This window comes from Dunckerocampus dactyliophorus, chromosome 5, assembly GCF_027744805.1.
Source record: "Dunckerocampus dactyliophorus isolate RoL2022-P2 chromosome 5, RoL_Ddac_1.1, whole genome shotgun sequence".
Classification (NCBI taxonomy): domain Eukaryota; kingdom Metazoa; phylum Chordata; class Actinopteri; order Syngnathiformes; family Syngnathidae; genus Dunckerocampus; species Dunckerocampus dactyliophorus.
Window position 1 is genome coordinate 22,133,056 of NC_072823.1, and position 19,494 is coordinate 22,152,549.

Genomic DNA, 19,494 nt, shown 5'->3' on the forward strand with positions numbered 1-19,494 from the left:
TTGTCTCACTCCCCCTTCTTGTTTTTGCATATATTGTAGCTCTACCTAAAACCTCATTAAGATCCAAATGTGCAAAATGCAAATTCTAGCAATTTTTCAACTGGTCTTAAAATTTTGATCAGGAGTGTACAGTGTATATGCCTGGTACTCTCTGCACTTAAGTTAATAAACACCCTGCCCAGCCACTATATGAGGAAATACAGTATATATGTTACCTTGTTTGCATCACTTGATCATCATCTCTATTCTACTGTTTGGATCCCTAATGCTCTTGGCCCATTATTGATTTTTAGAGATGAAATTGTGCTAGCAGATAAGTACTGCACTTAAGCTCATGTCCTTGTTTCTATAGCTACAGCTATACTCACTGTTTTACAGCACATGCACTCGTGTGCGTGTGCGCGTGCGTGTGTGCATATGTGTGTTTGGGTGTGCGATCAAGCAGTCGATGCAAACAAGGTAACTGGCCTTGAGGTGTGTGTGTGTGTGTGTGTGTTAGGTGCTCACCTACAGCCCTGCTAGTAGCAACAGTCCCCTTTCTCCCCCATCCCCGAGGTTCCCCGAGCAGCCGTCGTTCAAATAATATGTTGAGATACATCCTAAAATCCACCGCTCCATGCGCACATCACTGAGAAACATTTGATAAGAGCAGAAACTGCGGTTTCCCCCTTATCACTGCCTCCCATCTGACAGTTTTATCAGTGATAAGTGTTAAGGATGTATTTTCAGACATATTTGAACATGACTGAATTAATGGTGTGTCATGTCTCTCTGTAGAAAAAAGTCTTTGCATCGACTACCTGCTAAAATGATGAGCCTCTATTTTAAATAACTCAGGACTCTACTCGTAGTTATTTTTACTTGGTTTTGAAGACCTTCTGCAGTACACCTGTGTACTCACCATTCTACTCCTGGAATATTGCTGGGGTCGGAGAGGAATTGTTTAAATGTCATCAAATCAAAGTGAGTGTGAGTTTGGTGCCACCTGCTGGTTCGTATGTATAAATCTCTAGACCTCAAATATAAGACGACCAAGACTTTGTCTATTATTTGGGTCCATACTGTGCTTACGTACATCAGCGCAACGTCAGGAAATGTGTTGGAGTGACGCCTTCATGTGAGTCTACAGAGGATGAAGGAAATTGGAACATCAGGAGCAGTTACTGCATCTATAAATTTTTGCCAGTGGGGGGCACAACCTGTTAATCTCTTAAGTGCAGGTCCATTGTCACACACAAGACATTTGGTCCATCGCTGATCTTTTTAGCTCAGTTATTACGAGTTTCACGTTTTATGACGCGAATCATCAGTCTTTGCTGCGCCCATACCCAATGACAGCAACTCAAATGTTTCGTATTTTACCGCCACCCATCTGTCTAGTATATGTGATTCAAGTTAGGTAGGAATCAGACAACATTTCTAGCACAAGATCAGCTTTGAAAGGGGCAAAATGGCTGTAAAATGGCCAATTTAAAACAAATCTTCCTACTCATCATAGACATGCATAAGTGAAGCTTTGGGGGCTGATTTTATAGGTATGGGGGCACTTCTGAGCTATTTTTTGTTTAAATTAGTTGGGTTTTAAGTATGGGAAATCCCTCAAAAGGGCAATTTATTTGGCCTAAGAATAGTAACAGCACATTAAGCTATTTTCTATAAAAATGAATCAATTCCTGACATTTATTCGGATGCTTACTTGAATAGAACAGGCAAGTGCATAGTGGCAGGCACACGAGAATCGCTGTTTATATATTACCAACATTAAGCAATAAGTGTCAAACAGTAGTAGAAGACTAAATATATGAAGACGTTGATGTGAATGGGACACAATGGGATAGGAACAGACAGCAGCAGTAGATTGCCTTCAGCTTGTGACAAAGACGATCATGCACACCATTATTCCTTCACTGCTCAGTGTCTGTCTCTCCACTCCCACTCGCCATCACTTACTCTCACCTCCCCGAAAACACACATGCTGCTCCACTTTTGTCTCATATATCCACCTTGTGTCAATGATGTCTCTTTTTTCAGCTCTGGGTGCTTTTCATTTTATTCAGTCCAGTCGTGTGATTTGTTTTGTGGTTGTAATGAGGATGGTCATGGTCCCTGGCTGTCCTTTTAGGCACTACACACCACACTTAAAACACATACAGGATTAACATGCAGCACATACATTATGTAGACAAAGTCTTGAGACACATCTCTAAATCAGTTTCTAGGGTTTGAATACACTGGTTTGTCCATATTTTACTAGGGAATACAGAACCCATTTGCCCTATAAATCCATATCATTTCAGCTTGAATGCATCCACAGAAGTCAAGGGACACATGTCCTTTTTCTGTCTTGTGTATTTGTTTTTCTTTGTGGAGTTTTTGGATATGTGAACAGTGTGCTCATTTCTCCCTCATGTGGCCCACTGGTCAGACCCCCTGGTGCTGAAGTCTGCTCTGCTGTCATTGCTTTACATGCTACACGCTGGTAAGCATACACATGCACTCACAGGACATGAGGTACGATCAATACAAGAGCTGTATTAAAAACAGGTGTTTTGTGTAGTGATGTAAAGCTACACTGTTTAATACAGAGCTTTTTTCCGAAGATGTACCTAATAGAGTGTCCAGTAAGTGCATACATGTAGCATGTGTCAAAGACAGCACATTCAGGCGAGGCCAAGGACACGTCTGGTGAGCAGGCTGCATCTCATGCGAGTGACGCTAACATTCTCTCCCATTGCTCTCTCTTTGCCCGCCTTGCATGTTCCGCACTGCTGCTCTGATCTGATTGGTCTAGAACTGACTGTGCGCCCAGGAGGGCAGGACCGCTGTGTAAGTGCGCATGGAGCCCCCAATCCCCGCCACTTCCTGTCATCATATATTTTTTTTTCCCAGCTTGTGCGCAACTCCTTATAATGCATCTCATCCATATCATCACTTTGCAATGGAAAGCATACCTCTCCACATTTTGAAAATGTTTTGCTAGAAAACAACAAAAATTTTAAAAAGTCAAATATTTAGGGTTTTTTTTTTTTTCAAGAAACATGCAGATTTTGGAGATACATGCTTTTCATTGGGCAGCAAGGCTATGCAGAACAATTGCACTCACACACTAACATGCATGAAAGACACATTGCACCAGCATATACCGTAGTATTTACTCTCTGCCTGCAACTACACATTAATTGTATACTTCTAGATTACTAATAATTCAAATAATCTGTCATATTTCATCTTTTTGACTATATTTCTAGTATATTCAAGAGAGTTTTATTGTCATAAGCACAGCGCCACCACCGGCCCGTCTCCGCTCGCAGCGTCGGGGAGGTGGAGCCGATATATTGGCGGGATAACAATATCTGCTAACGTAGTAGAGCTGGATGAGTTTTTATTACAACCGTAGTACGTGAACATGAGCCAGGGGAGGCAGGTGAGGCAGAGCTCTCCATATTGTCATGCTCTGCTGAATAAGTGAATGAACTGACTGCCAAGATGGAGGATCATACTGTATATCCAAGCTCAACAGCAGGTGATGAGACTTCCACAACAGAGGCTAGGGCGCATTCATTTCATATAGAAATAAAAGGTAACCCCAACAATGTTTTTCAGTTTATAAAAGTATTTGAAAACAATTTTTTAACAAAAGTGAATTACAGTATTCTCTTCTTTTCTTGTTATCCTCTTAATGAGCAACCTGTATTAATTTTTTTTTAACTCCAAATTGCAAAACAAATTATTGAACAATTTGTTTCCCAAGTGTTTGTATTACTCCGAAACATGCAGCTAATGAAATGCAGGCTCGACCATAGTGTACATTGGTTCACACAAACTTAGGCAAAAAATGATTCCCCATGCCGGTAGGGGTGAAGACAATGGGGCCGCCCGGCCTGGCAAGCAAAAGTGTCCCTTATTTATTTTCCAGGTAGATGGCAACCCTAAATGTTCCTGCAAAATGGTAAATCAGACATTTCTGAAGTTGTAATTCTTACTTGCAAACAAAATAGAGGTACCCCGACACAACAATGATGGTGCCCACTTGCAGATGTCGCCTTTTAAGACAACCACTCAATTTTTGGGGTAAGATACTACAAAAAAAACATTAGCTTCGTTGTCAGGACTGCTGCCCATCAAATGATCTCTTCACAAACACAACAAATGCTACTTGATCTCAGGTGTGTTTTTATTTACTTTTGGGTGGAGTATGGACCCAGTAAGCACCAAGTGGGATATTTATTTAAATGCAGCATAGGATGTTCTAGAAAGATAGACAAGATACAGTGCAGTGCGCTGAAATCAAAGACCTCCCATTGTAATCTACAATACTGAATTCAATTTCCAATTTGAATGCAATTAGGTCAATTGTAACGCATAAGAAAACACAGTGGACAAGTCTGTCAACCAATCACCAGATAGTGTTGTGTTCCGGCTCCGCCCTTGACAAGCATACCACTAAAGCGGTACAGATATTTTCTAACCCTTTACATGGAAGAGCAAACAAATGCATACCATAGTGAACCGCACCGCTTGGTGTGTAGTGCGATTCCTTCATTCACCTGAAGTCCCTGTGCTGTTATTTCTCTTTCTGCTCGTCTCCTTCAGACTTTTCAGCAGCCTAGGTGAACTCCACACCATTTCTCAGAAGAGTTACGGCACCACCTTCACCATTCGCCCTGGCAGCCGTTACCCCATCACGAGACGCACCCCCAGCCCAGGCTCACCCGACCGGGGCGACCCCTTCGGACGCTATTCGGGCTTTGGCCTTCCGGCCTCACCGACCACACCCCCGCAGACCATCCTCAAATCCTCCAGCCTCAGTCTTCCCCAGGAACCCAAGGAGGTCCGCTTTGTGATGAGGAGCTCTAGCGCCCGATCCCGCTCTCGCTCGCCGTCTCCGTCACCGTCCCACTCCCCTGGTCTGGGCTCACCGCTGCTGGCGCTCAGACCATTTCACCAAAAGCCCCTCCACCTGTGGAACAAGTACGACGTGGGGGACTGGCTGGAGAGCATCAACCTCGGCGAGCACAGGGCCGGCTTCCAGGAACACGAGATTGAGGGCTCCCACCTCCCGGCGCTGACCAAGGACGACTTTGCCGAGCTGGGCGTGACACGAGTGGGCCACCGAATGAACATTGAACGAGCACTGAAGCAGCTGCTAGAGAGCTGACCCCCGCCCTAAAACCCTGTAATCTCCAGTTGGTGCCACCATCGAGAGGAAGTTGGCGGACGAGCGGATGGACGAGATACTGGGCTCCCAGGGATGGGACTCCCGTACAGTGACACCCACCATGTTGGCCCTCCTCTCCTCTCTACCTCTAACCAGGCCTCTTTAAGAAAAAAAAGCCTTTAGCGGTTCAAGTAAAGGAAGAGTTTTCGCTCCAATCAGAAAAAAAGCTCAGTTGCCTTTCAACAATGTTTCTACAGAGATCAGCAACAGCAACGACGGTGAACACACAAAATAAACAACAACGTGTCTCCTCTATATCTGCTGTTGTTTTTAAAGCCCAGGACTTCGGAGCCCAGGAGGGGCGGAAAGCTCCGCAAACCACAGGAGACGCCCCGCCCCTTCGCCTTGGTACCCAGACTGTGCTATCTATTCTATTTGGAGAATGTTGAACCAACACTCGTGGCTTTTTTCATAATCAACTATTTTGGTTTTCCAAAGGGAATATGATATATATCTAGGTATTATATGATAATATGATGCTATATGTGTCTAATAATAGCTTTCAGAAGAGACTATTGTGCAAAGAAAAGGAATCTGCACCTGTTCTTGGTTTTTAGTATAGAGAAGCAGAGAGAAATCTATTCCACTAATAGTTTACTCATTTCTACCAATTATATACTTAATATATATATATACATATAAATATATATATATATTTGAAAGAAAAAAGTATAACTATGGACATGAATTTTTGTCATACACTATGTATTCATTATGTTCATATTTTCTCAACTGTAGCATGACCAGTTGCATCATGTCCTGAGCATTCTTTTTAGGATTTTCTTACGGTCTTCCTTCATACTAAAGGGCATCCCGAAATGTGAGGCAGACACCCAGTTGACAACCCTTCCCCCCCCATCCCCACATCTTAGGCGACACATCCCAACAATGTGATTGTCTCTCTCAGCATCAGGACCACCCCATGAGACAGGTAATCAATACAAGAGGCTCTTCTTACCTGTTGATCCGCTTAGAGATGGAAGTTTGGAGCAGCAGACACACTTAAATAATTACCATTTAGTCACAAGAGGATAATTGTCATAATTGTAGTCCTCAAAGTTTTTAGATTTACTCTCGGTTCACCGTGTGGTCAAGATGGCAGCAGGGAGTTAAATACATGTTCAAATGATTTATTATGAATGTATTAAAGTACAACGTTTCTTAAAATGGGTTAGGGTTACTTAGTACTTAAATGTTGTACCGTAATATGATTTTTTTTCTTATAAAAACTTTATTCTTGTCCAATTGCGCATTTTTTCCTCAGAGTTATAGCTCTAATACTACTTGGTTAAAAGTCAAAACAGTGTTACTTTTTTTTCCATTTTAAAGCAAGATTGCTTTTGATTCCAGTCTTGTTCACACATATTTCAGTAATGTGGTCAGGACCCAAGTTTAAAAACAAATGTAAAATAGTGAAATGGTGTACGGGCTACACGTTGATCTGGTTCACTCATCCCCATATTCACTCCCCCCACCAGTTATTAATGATAACGTCCACCCTGCACAAATGAAATGAATAATACAGCATTGAATAGGGTAAATGGAGCAAAACCCGCATGCTGTAGAGTAGCGCAAGTGCAGAGGAGCTCTTTAACAAGCGCCAGTGAAATTTCCATCATTGAGATCTCTGCTGCTCCTCACTCCAGGCAAGGTAAGCCCTGCTGTTTGTTGGCGCAGAGGAGGTAAACATTTAAAGATTTGATAGAAGTTTCAAGTGTTCAAATGAGCCAAATGCTGCTGTGAAAGGCCTCAAGCAAGGGAATGTGTGTCACATGTGGGGATGAGAGCGTCTCTGTGAGGTCTTCATTCATTACAACCTGTCTTGAAGAGCCGCTACTATTGACCGAGTAAGCAAAACAATGTTAAACTGTGAAGATGAACAAGAGGCAGGCCGCGCAATGAGGCAAGGTTACAATCATGGATAGGAACAGTGAGTCGTGTCGGCACAACACACTAAACCGTCTAAAACAGGCTGCTTGGAAGAACAGTGCTCACTGTGACTTCTTTTGTTCCACACTCATTTTATTCCAACGTCTTTGTTGCTCTTTTTGACACTGTGGGTAGATTTTTGTAGTGTGTGAAACATACCGTCACGACAAAAAAAAGACAAAAGACATGTCCTGTCCATTCTAAACATACTTGTAAAAAAATATATTTGCTATTTTAAATCACAAGCAATGTATATACGATAGATTTCCTATAAATTTTTGGAAAACAACTATATATAGATATACAAAGTATATATGAATGTTTGGCATACAGTATATGCATAGTTAACCACCTGTGGAAAAAGGTGAGCAGATTTTATTCTTTCTATGACCTTTTCAACTATGAACTATGAACTCAACTATAGGGGATGATTTGCACAAAACAAGGTGACACGGTGCTAACATAGAAGCCACCCATCGTCCAAGCGCATGCGTGCATCTGGATTCCCCCAGCCCCACCCAAAACTTTGTGTGCAAGAGTGTGTGTGTGTCTCCTTTTGTGTAATGTTTGATGAGGGCAGACAATGTCAGTGCACACGTTTGGTTGCTAGTTTACATTATCTATAGAATTTGTCCACTATAGCCTTACTGTATGACCATCAGAGATCCCTGCTAGTGGCTGTGTCACGCCCTGATGTCATGTAGTTGTCATGACATGATTGGTTGCAAAAGACATCGGGATTACAATTACGACATTATGTGGACAGAAGTTATACAGTGCATTTATCTGCCTTTGCTTTTTACACAGAAACCAGCTAAGCAGGATATGGCAGCACCTGTGTGCGCTTTCACACATAAACGATAGCCGAGTGTCGACGTCGCGCAAGGTGTGGCGTGACGTATAAAGTACTCGTCGCACATGCAGTGTCGTTTAGGCAGTATATGAAGGGCTGACAAAACTAGGAGATTTTGGGGTATCTGGCTGATGTTCTACTTTATACCAAGGTTTGCATTGCAATGAAGTAGGGTTGAGGTCAGGGCTCTTAAGTTCTTCCACACCAGAGCTTATAGATGTTGCTTTGTGCAGTGTTACACAAACAAAAAAATGTTGGAAGCATAGAAATGTCCAAAAAGCGGAAGCTATCCGTCTAGCCTAGCCTTGATTAAAGTCCTCTTTCACACTGCTTGTAACAGCTGGCATTTTTCTGCCTTTTTCCATGTGATCAAGGAGTGGGGGTGATGAGTTGACCTGGCAATTTTCCACTTTCCGAGGTAGCATCAGAGGCGGGGCGTTGCCTGTGTCTTAAGGTTATTCCATTTAACACCCTCATTCTCAACTCTCCCACCCTGTTGTGTTGAAAGCAATTGTCACTGACAAGTATTTTGTACGTCACGTATCTTGTTGGATGTTGTCACTGTGTGAAAGCGCACACAATGAGCAAAAAAAGGTCCAGGTGAATAAATGGCAGGCTCCGATGCAGCTATTTAGCGGGATCTCTATGTGACACCTTAAGTCCATGTGGTGTACCTTTGTGCATTGAAGGAAAAACAGTATATTGTGCGTTTGAAACATAATTCACCTTATTGCTGTTCACTGCGTAGTTCCCCCTTTACCCAAATCAACTACCCCATTTTTTTGTCTTTTTCTCTTTTAAGACCTCCAATTTGAGTTGCTCTAATATGGGACAAACATAAAATGAAAACGTGCCAAAAAAACAATAACTGTTTATTTGTCTTTAAGACTATCTTAGTTGCAGCATTTTGAGCTGTTACAGACTCAATAATATGGTGCCATCTCCTGAAAATCTTGAGAACTGCAGACATTTGATAGCTCACTCACTTGTTTCCCATCAGAGGACCTCCAGTCATTAGTCTCACTTTAGTACAGACAAGGCAGGCTTTAGATCAGTGGTTCTCAACTGGTTTGGCGGCGGGACACACCGTCACTCCTCAGTGACAAGGGGCGACCCAAGTTGCGGACATTTTTCAACTCAACTTCTCAAATAGCTTATATTTCGAGACTGTTTCCAACAGTTATGTTGCATTCATGGACATCGGCTCATCACAGTATTATTTTATTGCCAAGGCAAAGACCCGCGACCTACCAGTGGAGAATCACTGCTGTTTTACATTTCTATTTGAATTCATATGGCTTTATTTGCAGTTTATGTTCCATCTAAGTGAAACTTTTAGAGGTTTGAGTTACCGACAAGATTGTTTCATACCACAAACACACTCGTGACCTGATGCTTGACACATCATTTGGGCTAATCAGTTCAGTGAAAGGTTATCGTTTGCTGCTTTTCCGATCAACAAAGCACAATCTACATCGTGAGAGAGGGGGTGTTAACTTTTTAAAAACATCCCCTGATTTTATCATAGAAGGGTTTTCATTTTTCTTTCATTGTTGTTTTTTTTTTCCTCTCTCCTTGTTTGCACTGTGAAGTTTTGAATGGTTGACGTATCGCTGCAACATCTCAGCCTTGACTTGCTGGTCAGCTGAACTGAACACATCATCACCATCACCCCCTGAAGCTACAATACAAATAATCAGACTTAACTTAGCATCACTCATGCTAACACAGCAAGGGAGGGTGCTACAAGTCTGAGATGTTGCTCGATATATGGCCGCCACAGAGATACGTTTGTTATATTATGTAACACATTTATAATTAAAACCTGAACTGCTAAGTCAGTGGCTCAGTAGATTTATTCACACGTCACACCGAACATGACACTCACATATACAGCACATACACTTTTTTTTTTTGTTTAGTTTACATTCTTTACAACTGCTGCTCTGCTATTTATGACAAGTGCTGCTTTAAGGGGAAACAATACATCGCTATTTTATTATGTGGTACACTGAGTTTTCATTTACAGGTTGCTGGCAAAACTAAAACATACAAATGCGGCATCCTGTGGGTGTTGCACACAAATCAGAAAATCAGAAAATATACATTTTCTTGGCTCTGCATCAGTTAGAGCGGAGTGGTTCACATTCATATTACATGACATAACAGGTTTGTAGCTCTTAAAAATGTAATCTGTTGTTCAAACAATTAAAATAAGCTGTGGGTAACAAGTTACAAAACACACAAGTTTGAGATGCCTTGTAGCAGCTGTCAGGAGATTATTTGGACAAAAAGTACATTCAATTGGCAAGGGAAAGATTATAAATCACCCATGAAACTTTCTTTGTCAGGGCAACTCGGGGCTCTCCCTCTTTGCTTCATCGCCTTCTGTGTCCGAGCTAGCTTCTTTCTTCTCAAGCTCAAAGTTCTACAAAGACAAAATGTCATCCAAGTGGAAAAAAACAAGCCAAGTGTTTTTCATCTTGTGCCAATCCAAATCAACAGTGGTAAGGGTCATGGTGAAGTCAGCCTAAAATGCTATTTTCCATCCACTGTCCATTTTTACATTTCTACATTATGTTGCAACTACAGCACGGGTCACCAACCCGTCGAGATGGGCCAGTCGATCGTTGGGAATTACCCGGTCAATCGCTTATGTGAATTTCCTAATTAAACGTTTGTATTTAGTGCAGGCACTGCTCAGGGCGGACATGTTTTTTACGCCAGGCATCTGGCAGAGCAGCTAAGGCTGCTTAGGACAGATGGCCCTGTCGCTATGCAATACGTACCCGGAAGGCAATCGGTTCAATGCATGTGCAGAACACGTCTACATCCGGTCGGCCTATTCTTTGGCACTCACATGTTGGGCATGTGTAATCTACGCCATCCATCGATCTATTTTACAGCAGCAAGCAATATACGTCCCTCCCCACCCCCAAAAACGTTATTAAGAGACAGAAATTTGAGAAATTACAACATAATCTATCATGTTTTTCTTAGATCATATCCACGGTGCAGGTGGACAATTTATAAGCCCTTTTTTCTTTGCTCCATAAATTATTGTACGTTTTTTTCACCACTAAAAAAATACAAACAAAGGCATTTGCTCGGAAGATATGTTTGGATGAGTTGTATTTCTCCGTTTAAAAAAAAAAACTTGACCATAATCCTCTCATTGCACTCTGCTTACATTGTAATATAACTGCATTTTATGTGTTTTATTCAATTTATTTATGTATTTATACGTAACTGGATACGACGTTTACGTCTGCGCTACGTGCATTGCGTAAGTTTTTACGTAGCTCAGTCTTGGTGGATGTCATAAGACGATAGAAACAGCCGCATGCTAACGAAGTATTTTAACAAGAGTCACTCATAAAATAACCTCCCAATATATTACATATATAAAGTATGGTTGTTGACCATTTATGTTGATGCATTTAAAAAATAACTACCACAGCACGTGAGGTCACAGAAGCATTGTCGTAAAAATTTGCTCAAGGAGGAAGTGACGTAGTCTTCGCGCATGCGCAGCACCAGTTGTGTTCCGGGTACGTATTGCGTAGTGACAGGCCCATTCGAGCCATGCAGGCAGCTGTTGTTGAGATGTGCGTATATGTTTGTCTTTCTGTGTTGGTGATAAAAGATACCAGACAATATATCAGATTTATCAATGTCAAATCTGCCAGCTGGATGAAAATCTGAACTGTTTATTAACAAAGCCCATCAAATGTTCCATTGCGTCTGGCTCTCTGACCAGAGCGGTTCTGTAGACGGAGGTGCTCCAGCGAGTTTGCCCAAATCACTTTGGGGGTCTACGGCGAAAGTGGCTCAACAAACCCAGGTTTGAGGTTTGTGCTCAAGATGCCGCTCGACAAAACCCAACATCCGCAATCAGACTTAAATGGTCCCGCGACGGGAGTTATCACCTCACTTTGTCAAATCCGGGTTTTCGGCTTTGTGCTAAGTGCGCGTTCACATGAAAGGGGCCGGTTGACGCCATATTATTGTGCTTCCGCTGAAAAGTGAAGCGATCCAAGCCAGTGTATTTTACAAAAAACGAGTACAAAATTACTACGGAGCGTTATGAAAAGTTCCCAAAAGATTATGACTGCTAAAAGCAGCATTTGTCGCCACCAATAGAGCGAGGAAAGGACAGCTGACAGAACAATGCAGAGCATGTAATGGGCAAGTTAGCACTAATTTATTATACTAACCATACCCTACTAGTCTTTTCCTTTATCAACACTGCCCAACTTTGACATTTGAACACTTTTCCATTTAAAAATAAATAAATTGGAGCAAAAAAAATATTATTTTGTTTTTATTTTTGGAGCGTCGTCTTGTTGTATCTCATTGTGACCACTAGATGGCAGCGTTGACGAGTAATCACGCCAGGACTGTAATGACGCTTATGTTTGCTAATGTTGGCCTAATTAATATTTCATATTGTATTTTATTGCTGGTGCTCCTGGGAGCATATCTAGCGCATTCCCTCGTCTGAAAATCTATCTCATTCATAGATGGATAATATCAGGGAATGCTCTGTTTTTCAACATTTTTTTCTCCATTTCCCGTCGGGAGCCTTTTAGGTTCTCAAGAAATGGTGACGCCATCTCCAAATTAGTTAAACAGTGAAACAGTGGCACTTTCATAGCTGATTTTAAGCTGAAAGCCTGGACATAACCTGGTCCTGACCAGGTTGTGAGTTTCGCCACAGTGATACAGGAGAGCTACTGTACCTTCGCTGCAAGGGCAAGTCCAGCTTTCAACTCAACACAGCTCGCTAACCCACTAAACTTGCTTCGCCGTATACCCCCATACAGTCCTGGCTCTCCACTACAGTCGTGAAAACATTAGGGAAAACAAATACATCATCGCATCAGTGCTCGCCCACACACCTCGCCACTCTCCAGGCATAGCCAGCATAGAAAAAAGTAAAATGTTCACACCAACAACCAATAATAACACAAAGCTTTGTCTTTAAATACGTATCACTTTTAAAAAACCTTTCAACAAAATAACAGATCTCATCAAGGTTCACGGCCAAGACCAGTGATCTTGGGCACAAGAAGGTTGGTGACTACTGAACTACAGTATTACATGTTTGCATATTTGAAACTCACCTCTAATTCTTGCATGACTTCATCCATGAAGTTACTAGTGTTTTGCTTGTATTCTGCGGCTCTCTTGATCATCTCCCTGAACATCTGTTGTGACGAGTACACCCAAGTTTGAGAAGCCAGGTCTAGTTTTTAGGGTTTTTCAGTTGAGCTGTGATTGCAGTGCTTCTATGAGGGCGGGATCTACGGTATGACCCGGAATAACACTCTGAGGAAAATCAAGAAAAGCTCAAACCTTTACGACGTTAGTGCCATCTGCTGCAGATACAAAGTAAAAAGGGAGTCCCTGCTTCTTGGCAAAGTTGAAACTTCGTTGTGTCACTTTTTGATCAGCTGCAGACAGAATAAAATAAAAACATAAAAATCGACAAGAAAGTCAAGTTCATATTTGTCCAATATACAGTATATACAGTGTATAGGTCATCCTCTTGTTAGGAATTAGTTCCATTTCTACGACGCGTTCTAAGTTGAATTTTAGTGTACGTCGGAACACAGACCTAAATTGACTCAAACACTGTAAACACAACACATGAAAGACATTTGTTATCGCGAGAGGCCTATAATTAGCTAACATAGTCATAGCTTCTGCTGTTTGAAGGAATCTGCTGCAAAACCTAGCAAACTGAACTCATGAGCCACCAGCTGCTGTAGAACATTAAAATGAGATGGCATTTAAATGCAATGCATGCATACCCACCATCAATCTTGTTGGCCACCACACAACAGGGGATCTCAGGTCTGTACTCCCTCAGCTCCTTGTACCAGTTGGCCAGATTCTTATAGGTGATCTTCCGCTGGACATCAAAAACCTTCCAGAGAACATTACAAGAAATATGAAACTGTCTCTGCAAAACAATTATCAACTTCTACTTGCAAGTCAAATTATTATGCGTGTCATTTCTTAATCTTTGTCAGAGCAAGAGCCTGAACTTTGGGGCGTTTAACATGTAGGTACCATTGTACGTTACAATTCTGATAGATATGCATTCGTCTTACCATGATACATGCGTGTGCTTTGTGGTAGTATGAGGGGTGCATGCTCTGAAACCTCTCCTGGCCGGCCGTGTCCCAGAAATCTGTGCATAAAAGGTCAATGTTAATGTAACAGAAAGATGAAAATGTGTGAGAGGAACCAAGCCTTTTACATACCCACTGCTACGGTCTTGTTGGCCACCTTGGCGGTATGTTTGTAGAGTGTCAATGCGTACGTTGACAACTGCTGTGGTCGACTGGAGGAGGATTTAAGGAACTTATTGTGAACGCTTCATGGAAAAAGCCTGCTGTCTGTTTTTCAGTGGTTCTGTGGACAGATGGATCTCTGTTCAGTGAACTGTCTGCTGTTTTCTCCACATTTTGGGGTCGGTGGGGTGTCAAAAGATCATGTAGTTCTAATGAGTTGTTCACCCAATATTTGTGTCAATGTAGCATTGTATTTTAGCATTAGCCCTTTGCTCTAAGTTCTGCTTCCCATGAAGGATACTATTCGTCCAGGAGAAACCTTTCCATCAGCCTGAAGACACAAGAGATGTATAAAAGCCACAAGTTCAAAATTAAACAAACAGCTGCCATTTGACGTCAAAACTTACTTGGATTTACCAACGGCACTGTCTCCCAGACAGATTATCTTCACCTGTTCGTCCGCATCGTACTTTTGTTGGTCCAACTCGGGGATGCCGTCGTCATTACCAGCCATGTCCCTTCTTGTCTACCGTATTCTCTAGCTACCACTTCGACTATTTCAGCATTTGTGGCGGCGGATTATTTTAACAGCCCTAAATATTACGAGCCAAACCTGTAAGCTAACGACGGCGGCGCTAGCTCTAGCTAGCTTGTGCGTCACCGGTTTGCTGCGGTTTACGTTACTTTCACCTCTTGAAAGCCGACATTTGTCTCTTGTCAGTCGAACTAGTCTTCAATAACCGGAAAACAGAACACACAACGGTTGCTTAGAAGACATTTTCATGTTTTGACGAGTTGTTCCTGGACCCGATGTCAACTTGCGTGAGCAGCCAGTCTTGTTAGCTGGCTCACAAATAATCAAATAGAGCAGTTAAGGATTTAAACACTGACAGTCAGTAGCTCACGTTTTACTAAGATGTCACGATGACTGCATGTAGCATTTATATCATTGATATAGTCTTCTCACCGTAAAATATCCACAAACTGTTGGGTTTGTATTGTCAACGCAGAAAGCTCGTGTCGATTGGTTTCTATGCAACCGGGACGCCCAAAGGCCCCGTTGTCAAACATTTAGCTGTCTTTACTTGTGCCTGTCAGAAATCATTCTTTGTGGCTGTTGGCATCACAACTAAAGCTCCATTTTTGGTTTTATTATGTTAAAGGACTGCTTAAGCAAAGAGGCCAGATTTTTATTCCTTTTAAAATATATAGACAGTGATAAATAAAGTTTTGTTTAGTCTTTTTCAACACTAAAACTGGGTTTTGGTTTCTTATTATGTTAAAGTATTGTTTAAAGAGCAATGTGGCCTGGTTATCCTTATTATTAATGTATGTTCTTGAGACACTGTGACCTGGTTATCTTTATTATACATCTATATTCTTGAGGCGTGGTCTAGTGGTTAGTATGTTGGCCACACAGTCACAGTCAGGAGATCGGGGAAGACCTGGGTTCGAATCTCCGTTGGGCATTTCTGTGTGGCATTTGCATGTTCTCCCCGTGTGTGGGTTTTCTCCTTTCCTCCCATTCCAAAAACATGCATGTTAGGTTAATTGGCGACTCTAAATTGTCCATAGGTATGAATGTGAGTGTGAATGGTCTATATGTGCCCTGTAATTGGCTGGCGACCAGTCCAGGGTGTACCCCGCCTGTCGCCCGAAGTCAGCTGGGATTGCCTAATGAGGAGAAGTGGCAAAGAAAATGGATGGATGGAAGGTTTTGTTCTGTCTATGTTATAAGATTGCAATAAGGAGCAATAAGGACTGACATTTTTAAATAAAAAATATACCCTAAAGACACTAATAAACACAATGTATGGTGCAGCAGCGGTTATATGGGTAGATTTTTTTTTTTTTTTTGCAAATCTCCACCAAATACCTAGCCTTGTAAATGCATTTCAAACACTGACTGGCTTTCAACTTTAGCACCTTGATCATTCACACCAACTGTTTATCTGCAGTGTGAAATTTCCAAATTAAATGAGAGTTATTGCATGTTGACATTTATCCACAGCCATAAGGGGGATGATGGTTTTTTCCGAGTGATGACGTCCAAAGGTGAAAGCTGGCGCTTTTGAGCTATTAGATGTGACCTAAACAAAAGACCTTTTGTCATAATCCATTGATGGATAGCGGTGTGTGTAAATTACGGAAAAAGTTCAACTTCCAACCTTCTCAGGACAATATACTCCAGGTGCTGGTGTCTTTGTGGAACCTTGAGGTGGGAACTTGCGGCCAGGCATGCTGAACTCAGGAGATTTTCTCAGGTAAGTTTTGGGGTCCGTAGCTTCATAGGCTGCAGGGCCTGGAGACTGGAGGTAAAGGGACTGATATTAAGTCAGGATGTCACAACAAATGTTTTTTTAATGACATGTACCTTTGACAAGTCGTCCAAAAAGGTCCCAACTTTACGGCGGCCAAGGATAGAGTATGCAGGTACTGCAGGTATCGTGACAGTTTTAGGTCCTAGAACAGGTGGCAGCATGTTGGCAGCTGGACCTGCAGAATTGCAAGTACATTGTTTGTGCCACCTCAGATTACAGGATCAATAAAGTATATCTGTTAAAGAATGTTACCGGGTCCGCTTTGGTTGCTGTTTACAAGTTGTTTCCTTCTTGCAGTTAAAGTGTACGAAGGAGTAGAGCGGAAAGTGTACTTCTCTGCACTTTCAAGGCTGTAACAGTCTGTAGCACAAATCATAAACATACTGTATGATATCATTTATTGAATCTTTTATGCTAAATCGATTTCCGTGTCTTTTGCTCACTGGGTGCAGGAATTTCAGCATGCGCTGGCTCCTTTCGACGTTTACCAAATGAAAATGCTGGAGTGCCATCTCGGCCATTTTTGGTGATGTTTGATGGGACAAAGTGCGCCGGTCCAGGTGAGACATGTAGTTTGGTTTTGGTGAAGCGACCCCCTAAAGTGTAGCTTGGTGCTTTGGATTTTGTGGGATCGTGGTTTTTATATCCTGGATGACGGGTGGGAAAAAGGTGACATCACAAATAACAGTTCTACTGTATTTCCTCCAATGGTGGCGTTTATTTGAAGGAGCCATCTATTTGAGAAGAGAGCTTTATTTCTATGAGTACAAAACAATTTCTATCCACGTCCTGTTATTCTTTGCGCCTATCAATAATGCAGTGCATTGTTAGATGCAGACTTAATTATTCCCTGCTTGAGTTTACACTTATCACCTAAGATTGATCTAACAGTGGCCAAAGCATACAAGCTCAAGTTTATTAAAGTTTGCATGGCTGCAGGATCATTCTAATTATCATTTAATCTAATTTGCAGTTGCTGCGCAGCCACAAGATAATGCTAATATGTATAAAATTGATGCAACTGCCTGAATTGTAAGGTCAAAGCAGACAAGCTTACATTTATTCAAGTTTGCACTTGCTGCACGGCCATAAGATCATGCTCATGTGTTTTTTTCTTGTCTTTGTTTACATCAGTGAAGTGATTTGTTTCTTTGATTTACTTATTTCCCTGGCAGGTTGACTGTTAGAAGCTTTTACCTGTCAGCGAAGGAAGCGCGTATAGCCGGGAGGGGGCCATAACCACAGCTTTGGGCTTTTCAGCGGGCATTATCTGCCAGGAGGGAGGAGACACTCAACACAAAGACACAAGAGTATTCCATACATTCCATACAAGCCATTTCGGTTACTTGATTTGGCTATGTAAGGGACAAAATAATGCAAACAGTCTCTCAGCATGGTGCACAGCACTGCAAACTACATCCACAATCAATAATACACATATTGTTTAATGAATACTTAGCTCATCGTGCCAATCAAAACGTTATCATTCAACTGCACCTAATTGATTATGTGTAGTATTCCAATAAAATAACATCAACCATTATAATAATAAACTTGCATTTGTAAATGACTCATTTTGACCATGTGACTAACCTGTCAGGGCGACCCAAGAGTTTCTTGTTGAGATGTAACTTTTAAGTTTCATTTTAAGCATGCTGACGCAGCTCCTGCGTTCTAGTTGGTGGATGACATCATTAGAGCCTAATGTGATGATGAGACGTTCGTGGCATCAGGCGGCGTGTGCATAAACACATTGCACCAAAACATTGCGCTGTTGAACAATGTGCTAATGCGAAAGTCCCAGGGTGACGTCAATGCCCACCCGGACGGTGTTAAATTTCACATCCAGCAGATGGCGCTGTGGTAACAAAAAACGTAATTGGACTGTTTCAAAAAGAATACGCGTGTGTAAATGTCTGTACAGGCATTTTATAATTCCGCTCTCTCTGTTACTATTGTGTGGGGTAGAGTTGTCAAGGAAACATAAAAATATGAGTACAAGTTTTACATTTGGATTGGTGAACATGACCAGCAACAGTTATTTTTTCAAAGTTTGTTGGCGTTTGTTACTTTGCATATCAGAGCCATCCACGTATTGAGCCTCCAATGCTCTACATGTCCGCTTCTGGCCGCTGTTGGGTCAAAGAACGGCGGCTGTAAAGATGCCCTGAAAGATGCCCGTCAGAAATGTCCCGAAAATCCACTTTTTACCAATTTCTCAAACTTTCAGTTCCTTCATTTATTCAGTATTCAAGTCATTTCTACATTACATAATACATTAAAAAATCTGTCATGTCAGCCTGAGTGGGGCTCACCCCAAAAATGAAGAGTTATCGTTGAACGTATGTATTTTTGGAGTTGGGATACTGCTTTATTGTGATTGTTAAACTCTCCCCTTCAATTTGGTTAAATAGGCAGACTTAAACCATAGCTATCATGAGTGGACAAAAAAGTGAAGCTCAAATTCAAGCAACTAAGGATGCCAACATCAAACTGGAATAAAAGATATGTAGGATGATTACTTACCACTCGTGAAACTTTCATGCAAATACACGTTTTTGACCCGGAAGTACTATCAATTTGAAAATTCTGTTAAAATGTTCACTATTTTAGGGTGAAAAGTGAGTGCGAGTGTGCAAGAGTCGGGGGTACATGGCTTCAGGTCAAATGTCTGAAGGCATACGCGGACGTTAAAAGTTTGGGAACCACTGCTATACAACAAAAGATGATTGCTTTTTAGTTGGAAATGACACAGTAGAGGTATTCGTGTAATGTGCCATTATCATTGTTTTGTCCATTCTGAAACATGTTCATTTTTTTAATCAGGATTTAGACCATTTGTAAATGACCCCGGTAACATCAAGTTGAATG

General features: G+C 41.7%; 3 protein-coding genes across 33 annotated transcripts in view; 1 reads left to right on the plus strand and 2 right to left on the minus strand.

The window, feature by feature from the left end:
- shank3a (SH3 and multiple ankyrin repeat domains 3a) overlaps positions 1–9,837 on the plus strand; it is a 255,764-nt gene extending 245,927 nt beyond the window's left edge. For 20 of the 27 annotated variants that reach the window (XM_054775512.1, XM_054775513.1, XM_054775523.1 and 17 more), the window contains one exon: positions 4,594–9,837. In XM_054775512.1, the coding sequence (XP_054631487.1) occupies positions 4,594–5,158 (565 nt within the window). In that variant the 3' untranslated portion in view covers positions 5,159–9,837. Of the gene's footprint in view, positions 1–2,791; positions 3,028–4,593 lie in introns of those variants that run through there. The other 7 variants (XR_008570334.1, XM_054775529.1, XM_054775533.1 and 4 more) reach the window with 7 other exon arrangements.
- On the minus strand, positions 8,879–15,355 carry rabl2 (RAB, member of RAS oncogene family-like 2). Of its 3 annotated transcripts, XR_008570335.1 has the most exons (9): positions 14,710–15,355; positions 14,604–14,633; positions 14,273–14,352; positions 14,120–14,199; positions 13,821–13,932; positions 13,359–13,456; positions 13,127–13,210; positions 12,743–12,839; positions 8,887–10,428 (listed from the first exon to the last, which is right to left on the minus strand). XR_008570335.1 is itself a non-coding variant. In XM_054775558.1 (8 exons), exons 1-8 carry the CDS (start codon positions 14,814–14,816, stop codon positions 12,795–12,797), a joined length of 636 nt encoding a protein of 211 aa, XP_054631533.1. In that variant the 5' UTR covers positions 14,817–15,355; the 3' UTR covers positions 8,879–12,794. The 3 variants fall into 3 exon arrangements, 2 of the variants coding, with proteins under 2 accessions (XP_054631533.1, XP_054631532.1); XM_054775558.1 differs by having other exon boundaries at positions 8,879–12,839; XM_054775557.1 differs by lacking the exon at positions 12,743–12,839 and having other exon boundaries at positions 8,896–10,428; positions 14,710–15,352.
- Positions 15,356–15,547: 192 nt separating this feature from the next.
- On the minus strand, positions 15,548–19,466 carry LOC129180995 (outer dense fiber protein 3-B-like). Of its 3 annotated transcripts, XM_054775555.1 has the most exons (8): positions 19,150–19,466; positions 18,217–18,324; positions 17,821–17,893; positions 17,067–17,270; positions 16,876–16,983; positions 16,677–16,798; positions 16,471–16,611; positions 15,548–16,392 (listed from the first exon to the last, which is right to left on the minus strand). In XM_054775555.1, exons 3-8 carry the CDS (start codon positions 17,888–17,890, stop codon positions 16,276–16,278), a joined length of 762 nt encoding a protein of 253 aa, XP_054631530.1. In that variant the 5' UTR covers positions 17,891–17,893; positions 18,217–18,324; positions 19,150–19,466; the 3' UTR covers positions 15,548–16,275. The 3 variants fall into 3 exon arrangements, with proteins under 3 accessions (XP_054631530.1, XP_054631529.1, XP_054631531.1); XM_054775554.1 differs by lacking the exon at positions 19,150–19,466 and having other exon boundaries at positions 18,217–18,408; XM_054775556.1 differs by lacking the exons at positions 18,217–18,324; positions 19,150–19,466 and having other exon boundaries at positions 17,821–17,895.
- Between the last annotated feature and the right edge of the window lie 28 nt (positions 19,467–19,494).